The sequence below is a fragment of the Entelurus aequoreus genome, linkage group LG01 (genome assembly GCF_033978785.1).
Source record: "Entelurus aequoreus isolate RoL-2023_Sb linkage group LG01, RoL_Eaeq_v1.1, whole genome shotgun sequence".
In the NCBI taxonomy this organism is placed as follows: domain Eukaryota; kingdom Metazoa; phylum Chordata; class Actinopteri; order Syngnathiformes; family Syngnathidae; genus Entelurus; species Entelurus aequoreus.
The window spans coordinates 93,823,193-93,835,349 of NC_084731.1; the positions used below are offsets into that span (position 1 = coordinate 93,823,193).

General features: G+C 37.4%; 1 protein-coding gene across 6 annotated transcripts in view; it reads right to left on the reverse strand.

The window, feature by feature from the left end:
* Window positions 1–12,157, reverse strand: part of lancl1 (LanC antibiotic synthetase component C-like 1 (bacterial)) — a 152,937-nt gene that overhangs the window by 24,362 nt on the left and 116,418 nt on the right. For 4 of the 6 annotated variants that reach the window (XR_009827714.1, XM_062062507.1, XM_062062486.1 and 1 more), the window contains exons 5-7: window positions 11,067–11,187; window positions 10,846–10,946; window positions 10,588–10,723 (exon numbers count right to left, since the gene is read on the reverse strand). The exons of 1 other annotated variant lie outside the window; for it this stretch is intronic. Coding sequence is in view for 4 of the 5 variants with exons in the window: in XM_062062507.1 (XP_061918491.1) it covers window positions 10,588–10,723; window positions 10,846–10,946; window positions 11,067–11,187 (358 nt within the window). In the remaining variant the exon portion in view is untranslated. Of the gene's footprint in view, window positions 1–10,587; window positions 10,724–10,845; window positions 10,947–11,066; window positions 11,188–12,157 lie in introns of those variants that run through there. One more of the 6 variants, XM_062062516.1, reaches the window with a different exon arrangement.

A 12,157-nucleotide genomic window follows, 5' to 3' on the forward strand; every position in this document is an offset into this window, starting at 1 on the left:
ATTACCATAGTAACTAATTAGATTACCATAGTAACTAGTAAATCATGCAAAAGCGCAGATTCCAAAAAACATCACTGCACATCATAATGGCAGTACAGTTTCAATCTTAAAGGCCTACTGAAATGACATTTTTTTATTTAAACGGGGATAGCAGATCTATTCTATGTGACATACTTGATCATTTCACGATATTGCCATATTTTTGCTGAAAGGATTTAGTATAGAACAACGACGATAAAGATCGCAACTTTTGGTATCTGATAAAAAAAGGCTTGCCCCTACCGGAAGTAGCGTGACGTAGTCAGTTGAACATATACGCAAAGTTCCCTATTGTTTACAATGATGGCCGCATGAAGTGAGAGAGATTCGGACCGAGAAAGCGACGATTTCCCCATTAATTTGAGCGAGGATGAAGAAAGATTTGTGGATGAGTAAAGTGCAAGTGAAGGACTAGTGGGGAGTGGAAGCTATTCAGATAGGGAAGATGCTGTGAGAGCCGGGGGTGACCTGATATTCAGCTGGGAATGACTAAAACAGTAAATAAACACAAGACATATATATACTCTATTAGCCACAACACAACCAGGCTTATATTTAATATGCCACAAATTAATCCTGCATAAAAACACCTAGGTGTTTGTTATGCTAGCTCCTAGCTACTAGCTCGAGCTAGTTATAGCTCGAGCGGGTAATATGGACGGGATCCCGTATATATAACCAGCCAATACAATTCAAACACCTGCACAACACACACACTCACTCAGCCCAAAGAACCGTTCACCTAACCTAAGGTTCATAAAGCTTATATATTTAACCAAAGTTACATACATGACACGCACGTACGGGCAAGCAATCAAATGTTTGGAAGCGCGCGGGTGGGACCTGATATTCAGCTGGGAATGACTACAACAGTAAATAAACACAAGACATATATATACTCTATTAGCCACAACACAACCAGGCTTATATTTAATATGCCACAAATTAATCCCGCATAACAAACACCTAGGTGTTTGTTATGCTAGCTCCTAGCTCCTAGCTACTAGCTCGAGCTAGTTATAGCAAGCGATGAAATGTTTGGAAGCGTACTCACGGTATCGCGTCTGCGTCTGTTAACGAAGTCAAAGTCCTCCTGGTAAGAGTCTCTGTTGTCCGAGTTCTTCGATCTTGACTGCATCTTTCGGGAATGTAAACAATGAAACACCGACTGTGTTGTGTTGCTGACTTCCCTCGCAAAATACTCCGCTTCGCACCAACTTTCTTCTTTGCTTGCTCAGCTTCTTTCTCCATAATGCAATGAACATAATTGGAACAGATTCACCAACACAGATGTCCAGAATACTGTGGAATAATGAGATGAAAACAGCTATTTCGTATTGGCTTCAATGGGGAAGCCATACCTCTGTTCTACTGGCTACGTCACGCGCATACGTCATCATACATAGACGTTTTCAAGCGGAAGTTTCCCGGGAAATTTAAAATTGCACTTTATAAGTTAACCTGGCCGTATTGGCATGTGTTGCAATGTTAAGATTTCATCATTGATATATAAACTATCAGACTGCGTGGTCGGTAGTAGTGGGTTTCAGTAGGCCTTTAAAGATGTAAAAAAATTATTTGGGAATGTCCGGCGGGCCGGTTTGAAAAGCTTAACGGGCCGCATGTGGCCCCCGGGCCTTAATTTGCCCAGGTCTGTTCTAGACCAAAAATCACTTCATATTCTCTACTGCTCACTAGTGTTACCATATCTGAGTTATATTGTGTAGAAATATGGGGAAACCACTACAAATGTGTGATTCATTCACTAACTGTGTTGCAAAAACGATCAATTAGAATAATACATACAAACCCTTTACTTTTTAAATCACAATTATTGAAATTCAACGACTTGGTGCATTTGCAAACAGCTAAAATGATGTACAAAGCAAACTATAACCTGCTACCCAAACATTTACAACAATTCTTCTCAACAAAAGAGGAGAAATATAACCTTAGAGGGAAATCTAATTTAAAACATTTGTATGCTCGTACAACACTTAAAACTTTTAGTAGATCAGTATGTGGAATTAAATTAGGGAACGGATTAACCAAATAAATCAAACAAAGCACCAATATCATTCACTTTAAGAGACTGTTCAAACTACAAGGGTTCACAAAGTACACAGAACAATAATTGTGATGAAGTTAAAGTACCAATGATAGTCACACACACACTAAGTGTGGTCAAATTTGTCCTCTGCATTTGACCCATCCCCTTGTTCACCCCCTGGGAGGTGAGGGGAGCAGTGGGCAGCAGCGGTGACCGCGCCCGGGAATCATTTTTGGTGATTTAACCCCCAATTCCAACCCTTGATGCTGAGTGCCAAGCAGGGAGGTAATGGGTCCCATTTTTATAGTCTTTGGTATGACTCACAACCTACCCATCTCAGGGCGGCCACTCTAACCACAAGGCCACTGAGTAGGTTATGATGAACAACTAGTTGTATGTTTACTATGTTTTCCTGTGTTTGGCCCATTAATTCCTGTCCAGTGCTCTTATTTCTAGTTTCTACTTCTTGTGTTTTTGAATAACTTCCTGTCCTGGTGCTCTTATTTTGTCCGTACTTCCTCTTTGGTCTCTGTGTTTTAAAACACATTTACTTTCTGTTCCAGCACATCTGATTATCAATAATTTATACTTGCCAACCCTTCCGTTTTTAGCGGGAGAATCCCGGTATTCAGCGCCTCTCCCGACAACCTCCCGGCAGAGATTTTCTCCCGACAAACTCCCGGTATTCAGCCGGAGCTGGAGGCCACGCCCCCTCCAGCTCAATGCGGACCTGAGACTGAGTGGGGACAGCCTGTTCTCACGTCCGCTTTCCCACAATATAAGCAGCTTGCCTGCCCAATGACGTCATAACATCTAGGGCTTTTAGAGAGTAGAGTGCACAACTGCGCACACAACAAGGAGACGAAGCAGAAGAACGAGGAAATTACAGACATGGCGACGCCGTCGACGAGCAAGATGAAGAAATACGCTTGCAAGTTCCAAAACGAATGGAAACAAGAATTTCAGTTCATCCAGGACAGTTCGAAGGGGAAGGTGTATGTTGCCTGTAAATTCTGTAGAACAGACTTCTCCATTGAACACGGTGGCCGAAATGATATACTCATCATGAACGGAGAAGTTAAACAGGACAATACTGCCATCTAATGGATAGCCACCGGAACACTGAAATTCAAGTATTTCTTTTATATATATGTAAATAAAATAAATATATATATAGCTAGAATTCACTGAAAGTCAAGTATTTCATACATACATATATACATATATATATATATAAATATATATACACATATATATATATATATTTATATACATACATACATACATACATACATACATACATATACATATATATATATATATATATATATATATATATATATATATATATATATATATATATATATATATATATATATATATATATATATATATATATATATATATATGAAATACTCGAGTTGGTGAATTCTAGCTGTAAATAACCATGCCCCCCACCCCCAACCACCCCCCCACCTCCCAATATTGGAGGTCTCAAGGTTGGCAAGTATGATAATTAGTTCTATTAACTTCCACCTGGGTCCCTCCTTCTGTGCTGGATCATTCTACTTGTTAGTCGGCTTCCTCTGCACCTCCCTGTTGCCAATAAATATACTTTTATCTGCACGCCGTCTGCTATTTCACGTCACACTACTAGCAATGCTCACCAAATCCATGCATTAGTTACATGTAAACATGCTAAGCAGCAATATTGGGTTTAGGGTGGGATGGGGGCCCCTTTAGGAGTCTTGTGTATGGGGGCCCAGAAATTGTGTGTAATTCCTGTACTATCAGAGCACACTGCAAAAACTGAAATCTAAGTAGGATTACAAATCTCAAATAAGGGTGATATTTGCTTATTTTCTGTCTGATAAGATAATTCTTCTCACTAAGCCAAATTAAAGCATGTGGGGGCCATTTTGATATTTTTCATTTTCAAACCATAACAAAATATATGGATTTTTTTATTTATTTTACCTTTAGGAGTCCCGGGGACCATAAAAGGTCTGAGTCATTAAAATGTTAAAAATAAGTCAGAGTATAATTTTTTTTTAAATTATTTAACGCTTACAGTAAATCTTTATATCAATTTCAAGTTGATATAAAGTAATACAAAATAAAATAAAAATGTTTTATGGCTTTTCTGTCAAAAACTACTTTTTTTAAATTTTTTTATAGTAAAACTGAAATATGCAGTATTTAGTAATTAGAGCCCTAAAAGATCAATAATGCAGGACACCATTGATTTTAATTCTTTCATATTTTTGAGTAATCACAGTGAAAAGATAAATAAAATACCACTAAATATATTTGGGATCCAAAAGGTGCCCCACTCATAAAGTGATACATTTTTATAGGTTTTTCTTTTACTTTCAACACTTAAGTTACGAGATCAACTTCAGATATATCTGTCCATTTTATGCTGGACCTATTATTTTGTTTGTTTTATGCGCTTTTGTCAAAGAAAACTTTGATGTTTTTGTATGGCAACTACACAATTTATGCAATATTTACCGCATAAAACATTTTAAAGTGAAATATTTGAAGTAATTGGAGCCCTGAAAATAATTCATTATAATATGGATTTTTTGTCTTTTTTTTTTTTTTTTTGAGCAATGGCAAAAAAATTAAAATAAAGAAAGACAAAAGAAAAAATAACAGCTTGCATGGCAGCTTTTGTGTCAACATTGCAACTTTTTCTCGTTAGATTTCACCACATTCCACTTTTTTTTAAATGTTATTTTTTATTTTTACAATAGTATTTCCAGAATGTGTGGCGGATCGGTAAACAATTAGCTGCGGGCCGCAAATGGCCCCCGGGCCGCACTTTGGACACCCCTGCACTAAGCAGATTTTATGTCAGAGTGTTTTACTTGTTTTAAGGGTTTTGGTCCTAAATGATCTCAGTAAGATATTACAGCTTGTTGCTGAGATTTGATGACCTATATTGAGTAAAACATGCTTGAAACTAGAATATCAACTGTTGCAAAGCTGTGTCATCAACACTCACAAGTATAAAACTACCCTTTTAAAGTAATAATTTCTTATTTCAAGCATGAAAAAAAAATCATGATTTTGACACAATTGTGTCTCATAATTAAAACAGATGACAGCCAAATGGACTTTGCTGTTTTATTTTCAATGAAACAATAGAAAATATGTACTCGTATAGTAGTACAGTTGGCACAGTACAGTAAACTGACAGTTCATATTGAAACATTTAACATGTGACATTTTCTAACAATTTTGAACAGAAATAGTTCATGCACATCCCGATAAATTCTTCAAAATTACAATAAAAAAATATTATATATGTATATTTGCGCACTAATTGACTGAAAGAGCACGCACTTGGCGCGATGATGTCATGTTATCGATGGAAAAATGCATTTTTAGAGCATATGATTTGCCTGAGCGGCTAGGAGACCCCGAGAGTAACAAGCGGTTGCCTTGTTGCCTTTCCATTAAGAACAATACATTATTTTTTAGTATAAGTTTGCTTCTTTCAAGAAATGTAATGCTGGGCGCATATCATTAAGTCAAGATAATGGCACTAGCATTTACTTCATTTAAGAATATTTTTCAACATATTGAGCAAAAATGTCCCTTTTTTTTCTACCAAGAAAAGTGCACTTGTTATTAGTGAGAATATACTTATTTTAAGGTATTTTTGGGTTCATTGAGGTTAGCTAATTTTACTTGTTTTGGAAAGTCTTGACAAGCCAAATTTTCTTGTTCTATTGGCAGATAATTTAGCTTAGTTCAAATAAAACACCCCTAATTTTTGTAATTTTTTTCCTTGTTTTTGAACAGACTTTTTGCAGAGCATGCAGCAAAGTGATTTACTCTGGAGCAGTTGACCACTTCACTATGGCCTCGCAACCGGTTTACGGTCTTTCACCTGCATGTTTTGCCGCATGCCGAGTTGCAGTGACAACCATACACATCATTACCCAGCAATATTCTGATGGCCGTGTTGATTTGACCTCAAAGAGATGCGCTAATTAATTTTCGGAGCCTTGTGCACAAATGCAGAAGCGACCTTGTCTTTTAAAAAGTGCAAACAAAGCGGGAACATTTTACCAGCGCCAGACTTGCAAGAATCATGGTCAGCCTTTTGTGTTGTGTTTACATTTCCTTTTCCCACTCCCACCTGTCATTTCCATATCAATCGAGTGGGCTGTGCGGGAAGGTGCTTGCAGTCTTGTGTATGGACCCTCGTGTGTACCTGGGGACGGTTTTGCGTTGCCTTGAGGGCTGGGGGATGGAAATGAGGCCGAACCTGTGACAGTATTCAGAAAAGGGCCTTCAGGCTTGATTAGAACCTGAAAGACTCATTACTGAGCTGAGTGTCCTACTGGGCCAGTGGGGGAAACCATCAGGCTAAAATATTAATCAGTTATTTGCAGGCTCTCAGGCCTCATCTTGCTGTGTTTTGTGGGCCTAAATAATGAAACATGCCCGTCTTTAGCAGTCTACTGATTGTCCATCACCCTCAAGTGCAACATCCCTGATATTAGCATGGACAGCAGACATGCTGCCAAAAGGAGTCTCGTCAGAAAAAGACAAGGCTGACCATTTGGCCTCCGAGCTGTAGCCTGCAGCGTATTGACCGACTCCCTTTGCAATTAAAGAAAAAACACGTGGTAAAGTCATGGAGAGTTGCTTCCTAGGTGTATTTTGTGCTATAGTGTGGAAGATAGGAATAAATTGCCACACGGGTTGCAAAGGCACTTCCGGTTTTCCTTTGAAGGGGCCAACATTTAATACTGTAGGTCAGGGGTCATCAACCTTTTTGAAACCAAGAGCTACTTCTTGGGTACTGATTAATGCGAATGGCTACCAGTTTGATACACACTTAAAAAAATTGCCAGAAATAGCCAATTTGCTCAATTAACCTTTAACTCTATGTTATTATTAATAATGAATGATATTTACAGTTAATTGAACGGTTTAAAAGAGGAGAAAACACGAAAAAAAATGACAATTAAATTTTGAAACATAGTTTCGACTCTTTAAAATTCAAAATTCAACCGAAAAAAAGAAGAGAAAAACTAGCTAATTCAAATGTTTTTGAAAAAATTAAATTTATGGAACATCATTAGTAATTTTTCCTGATTAAGATTAATTTTAGAATTTTGATGACATGTTTTAAATAGGTTAAAATCCAATCTGCACTTTGTTAGAATGTATAACAAATTGGACCAAGCTATATTTCTAACAAAGGCAAATCATTATTTCTTCTAGATTTTCCAGAACAAAAATTTTAAAAGAAATTCAAAAGACTTTGAAATAAGATTTAAATTTGATTCAACAGATTTTCTAGATTTGCCAGAATAATTTTTTTGAATTTTAATCATAATAAGTTTGAAGAAATATTTCACAAATATTCTTCGTCGAAAAAAACAGAAGCTAAAATGAAGAATTAAATTAAAATGTATTTATTATTCTTTACAATAAAAAAAAATACATTTACTTGAACATTGATTTAAATTGTCAGGAAAGAAGAGGAAGGAATTTAAAAGGTAAAAAGGTATATGTGTTAAAAAATCCTAAAATCATTTTTAAGGTTGTATTTTTTCTCTAAAATTGTCTTTCTGAAAGTTATAAGAAGCAAAGTAAAAAAATTAATGAATTTATTTAAACAAGTGAAGACCAAGTCTTTCAAATATTTTCTTGGATTTTCAAATTCTATTTGAGTTTTGTCTCTCTTAGAATTAAAATGTCGGGCAAAGCGAGACCAGCTTGGTAGTAAATAAATACAATTTAAAAAATAGAGGCAGCTCACTGGTAAGTGCTGCTATTTGAGCTATTTTTACAACAGGCCAGCGGGCTACTCATCTGGTCCTTACGGGCTACCTGGTGCCCGCGGGCACCACGTTGGTGACCCCTGCTGTAGGTCCTGGTAATTTAGCACCAGTGAGAAGAATTATCTTATCAGACAAAAAATAAGCAAATATCACCCTTATTTGAGATATTTAATCTTAGATTTCAGTTTTTGCAGTGTGCGTGCTGTGATATGTTTGTCTGCAAACATCAGATAGTTTATGTTTTCATTTTCATGAATGCACATATGTGTGCAATTGTAATGTTAAGGTTATGACAAACAGAAAAATCGCTGCTTATTTCAACTCCCTAAAATAGGCATTGAGGCTATCAAGTGTGATTTATCCGATGACTCGATTAATTGAACAAACTAATCGATAGATTACTAAAACAAACCATAGCCGCAGCCCTAATTTGCAGAAAGTGGACGGTCTCCATCTTTGTCTGACAGCTGAGATAAAGAACATTCTGGTCTCTGACAGTCTGCCATATCCCCATCTGTTACTGTGCTAAAAATACATGCAGTCGCCAAACTGGTCAACTGTCTTGAAGAGAGTGGGCTGCAGGAAGGTGGGATTTGGAAGTCGGATTGGTGTGTAATAAAGCCCTAGGAATTCCAGGAACAGACATAAAAAAGTTGAGTATTTTCACAGGAAAAGTCCATCATGTTTCTCTCAGTCTAATCCAGGGGTGGGCAATTAATTTTTACCGGGGGCCGCATGAGCAACCCGAGCACTGCTGGAGGGCCACATCGACAATATTTCAATTAAATTTTGCTCAATATTATTTTTTATGTATACCGTAAGATACATAATAATAATAATAATAATAAAAATAATAATTAATAATAATAATAATACTTTCATTTAACCTAATTTAACTTTATACCAAAAGCACTGCTTTATAAATCATTTGTACCCCTTTCAGAGATCACATTTAGTTCCCCTTAAACATCCTCATGTTGCACAATGAAATGTAAGCATAGGATGAAGTGTGCATTCCTGTAACTTTCTCTAGTAACAGCATTCCATGATTAATATAAATAAATTAACGTTAATAATAAATGACAGTAAAATAAGCACACGTATGACTGAGGAGTCATAGTGCAACTTTGTGTGGTGTTTGAGTGGTCCGACTTTTTGTGTGGCCATAAACGCACCAGTGGTTTAGTGGTATGCGTGTTGGTGACAGATGACAAGTTGGTTTTGGTCTGGTTTGTACGGCAGAAAATGACTAGTTTTTCAGATAGAAGTGTTTTACTCATGTTTTTGGTGTGGTTATGGCCGAATATAAACAGTTTTGCTCAATAAAGTGATCGATATAATTCCTGGCCTCGAAGCATCTCGATAGACGTTACAATAATTGAACAGTGTTCAATTGAACGGTGTTGACGAACACCGTTAGGGCCGCTTGTTGTCACTGTCACTCAAAGTTGCATTGCAAAATTACATAGAATAAATGTGTTTATTTTGTTTAGAATTCAGATGGGATTTGATTTGGTGCGCGGCATATATTTGCTGTGCGCAGAGGACGCTTGAGCAGTGCGCAATTGCACAGGCGCGCACCTTAGAGGGAACGTTGCTTGGCAGTCCATGTCTTGTTGAAAACACGGCATTCGTCATCAACTTTTCTCTTTTTAGCGTCTCGGGTGTAAACCGTGCATCACTTGTCGCTGTGCGCCTTCACTCACAGGTTACACACGGACATACGCCCAATAAATAACACTTTTCAAAATAAAAGCAGCACAGTTGTACTGCGCGCACGACATTGTAATTTGTGATTGCAGCTGTTCACATTCACTCACAATTACGCACGCGCATACGTCCACACGGAAGTAATACAAATAACGCTTTTCAAAACAAAATCAGCACCGTTGTATTGCACACTCGACATAGATACTTTTTAAAATTTATTTTGTAATTTATGATTGGCCTCACGCGGGCCGGACAGGGACGTACAAAGGGCCGGATGTGGCCCGCGGGCCACAGAATGCCCAGGTCTGGTCTAATCCATCAATAATAATACTATATCTACACTAAAATATCCATCAGAGAGAACACTAACCACGAGGGGCTTCAAAGTGGGGATGTTGCAGGGCCCCAAGCACACCCGGGCTTTGGGAAAGATTTATTTTGTTACTTCAACATGTAAGTTATAAATAAGACCGTTAATATTCATTTATTCATTCATTCTTAAAGTAATCTTACTTATCTCATCATATGAAATATGACTTTCTTCACCAATTATTATTGTTAAATTCTTACTATTATTTATTTATTTATTTATTTTTATTGTGATTACATATGGAGTTTATTGTGAATAAATTGAGAACAGGAAGGGAATAAAAAAGTTTCAGCAACTGTTATGTAAAGAAAAGGGGTAGGATTAAATAAGCTCTGCTTCTTCCTACTCCTTTTCGAACATGTTGAAAAGAAACTGGAAATTGTGATGTATCATGTTGTATGCTTGCATGTTCGAAATAAACTCTAACTCTAACTCTAACTCTAACTCTCTAATATAAAATTAATATAGCCATAAAAGTTCAATAATAAGGTTGATTGAATCAAATTAGACTACCTACAGCCCTCTATCAAAAATACAAAATGGTTCTTTCAACTTGGATGACAAAATTAACTTCAAACACTTTACTTAACACAGACATCAAAGCTCACTGTGGGGGGGTGGCCTGCGGACCTGCAGCGAAGCGGGGTGTGCCAGGACCGGCTTCGAGATCAGCGACAGGTGCGTAGAAAGGAGAGAAAGGTGGGAAGGCGAGCAAGAGCGAGAGGGAGACATAAGAGATGATGGCTGAAAAGCACACAGAGAGACTCAGAGTGAAAAATAAATCATTGTTCAGAACCATGAACACAGCTGTCATGTCCGTGATTGGTGGTCCTAAGAACCCGGAAGCGCAAGACTTCCACACTCACCTTTAAGCATTGACGCACAGCGCCAACATTTTGGAACAAGGATGAAGTGATAGAATATGGTGTCAAACTCATTTGAGCTCAGGGGCCGCATGGAGGAAAATCTGTGCAAAATCATGGCATTAAAACTAAAAAACAAAGACAACTTTCTCTGTCTTACTTTGGCCCAAAATAGAACAAACACATTCTGAAAATATTACAATAAAAATATTGAAAAAAAATACCTGCAGCGGTAAAGTTTAGATCCATGAAGGAAAGAAGTGTTACGTGAGGGTCGCAACTTACTCTCCCGGGATGCAAACGGACGACTCCGGACAGGACTTGCAGGTAGGAACATGATTTCATCTTGAAAAAAGAATCAAAGAGGTAAAAAACAGAAAAAAACCCACCAGAACAAGGTGCCGATAGCACTTGAAGCTAGACTTAGCATGAGCTAGGAGGCAAGCAAAACTTTCGTAACAGTAGCGTGAAGCAAACAAAGAAGCCAGACCGACTGACGGGCAAAGGCAGGCTTAAATCATGTCTCTTAATTAGCAACAGGTGAGCGTCCCGAACACAAGAGGCAGGTGAAAAAGATAATACGTAGCCATGGTAACAACTCAGAGGTGCACAAACAGGAACTAGAGGAGTCCAAAACTAACCGAAAACACAAAAAACCTGATCCGGACCATGGATCATGACAAGAAGAAAGTGAATGAATGTTTATAACTGAATAAATTTACATATGCATAAAAATTTGTTTTTTTTTGTATTAATTTTCTAATGAACGTTTATGACAACATTTTTCCAAAACACAATATAGAATGTGAGATATAACACGATAATGCATACATTTATCATTTGTTTCCAAAACGCTTACAAAAAAGTGGCACCCAAAAAATTTACTCTGGGACCCCATTTTTATGAAAATTCCTAGCGCCAACACTGATGGAGTATTGGTGCGTGCAAGACAGCAGCAGGAGGCTGTGGCCTGCGGGCCGGTTCTAATACTAATCAAATATCATCCCGGGGGACCATAGATCATTCATTCGCGGGCCGGATTTGGCCTGCGGGCCTTAACTTTGACACATAGAGGTACAAATATAATAATTTGTGGCAGCATAAGAGAACGTTTTTACAAGTTTCACTTTTGCATCTCATTGCCCATAACTGTGGTGCGTTCAAAGACCCTCAAATGAGGTTAAAAACAGAGATGTCAATGGATTTTAAAGACAGGGGGAGACATAATAATATAATCATAACAACAATGATGTATTAATATCCTTCATATTATCCATTAATGCTAATTCTATGTATATCAGCTAATCTGTACTTT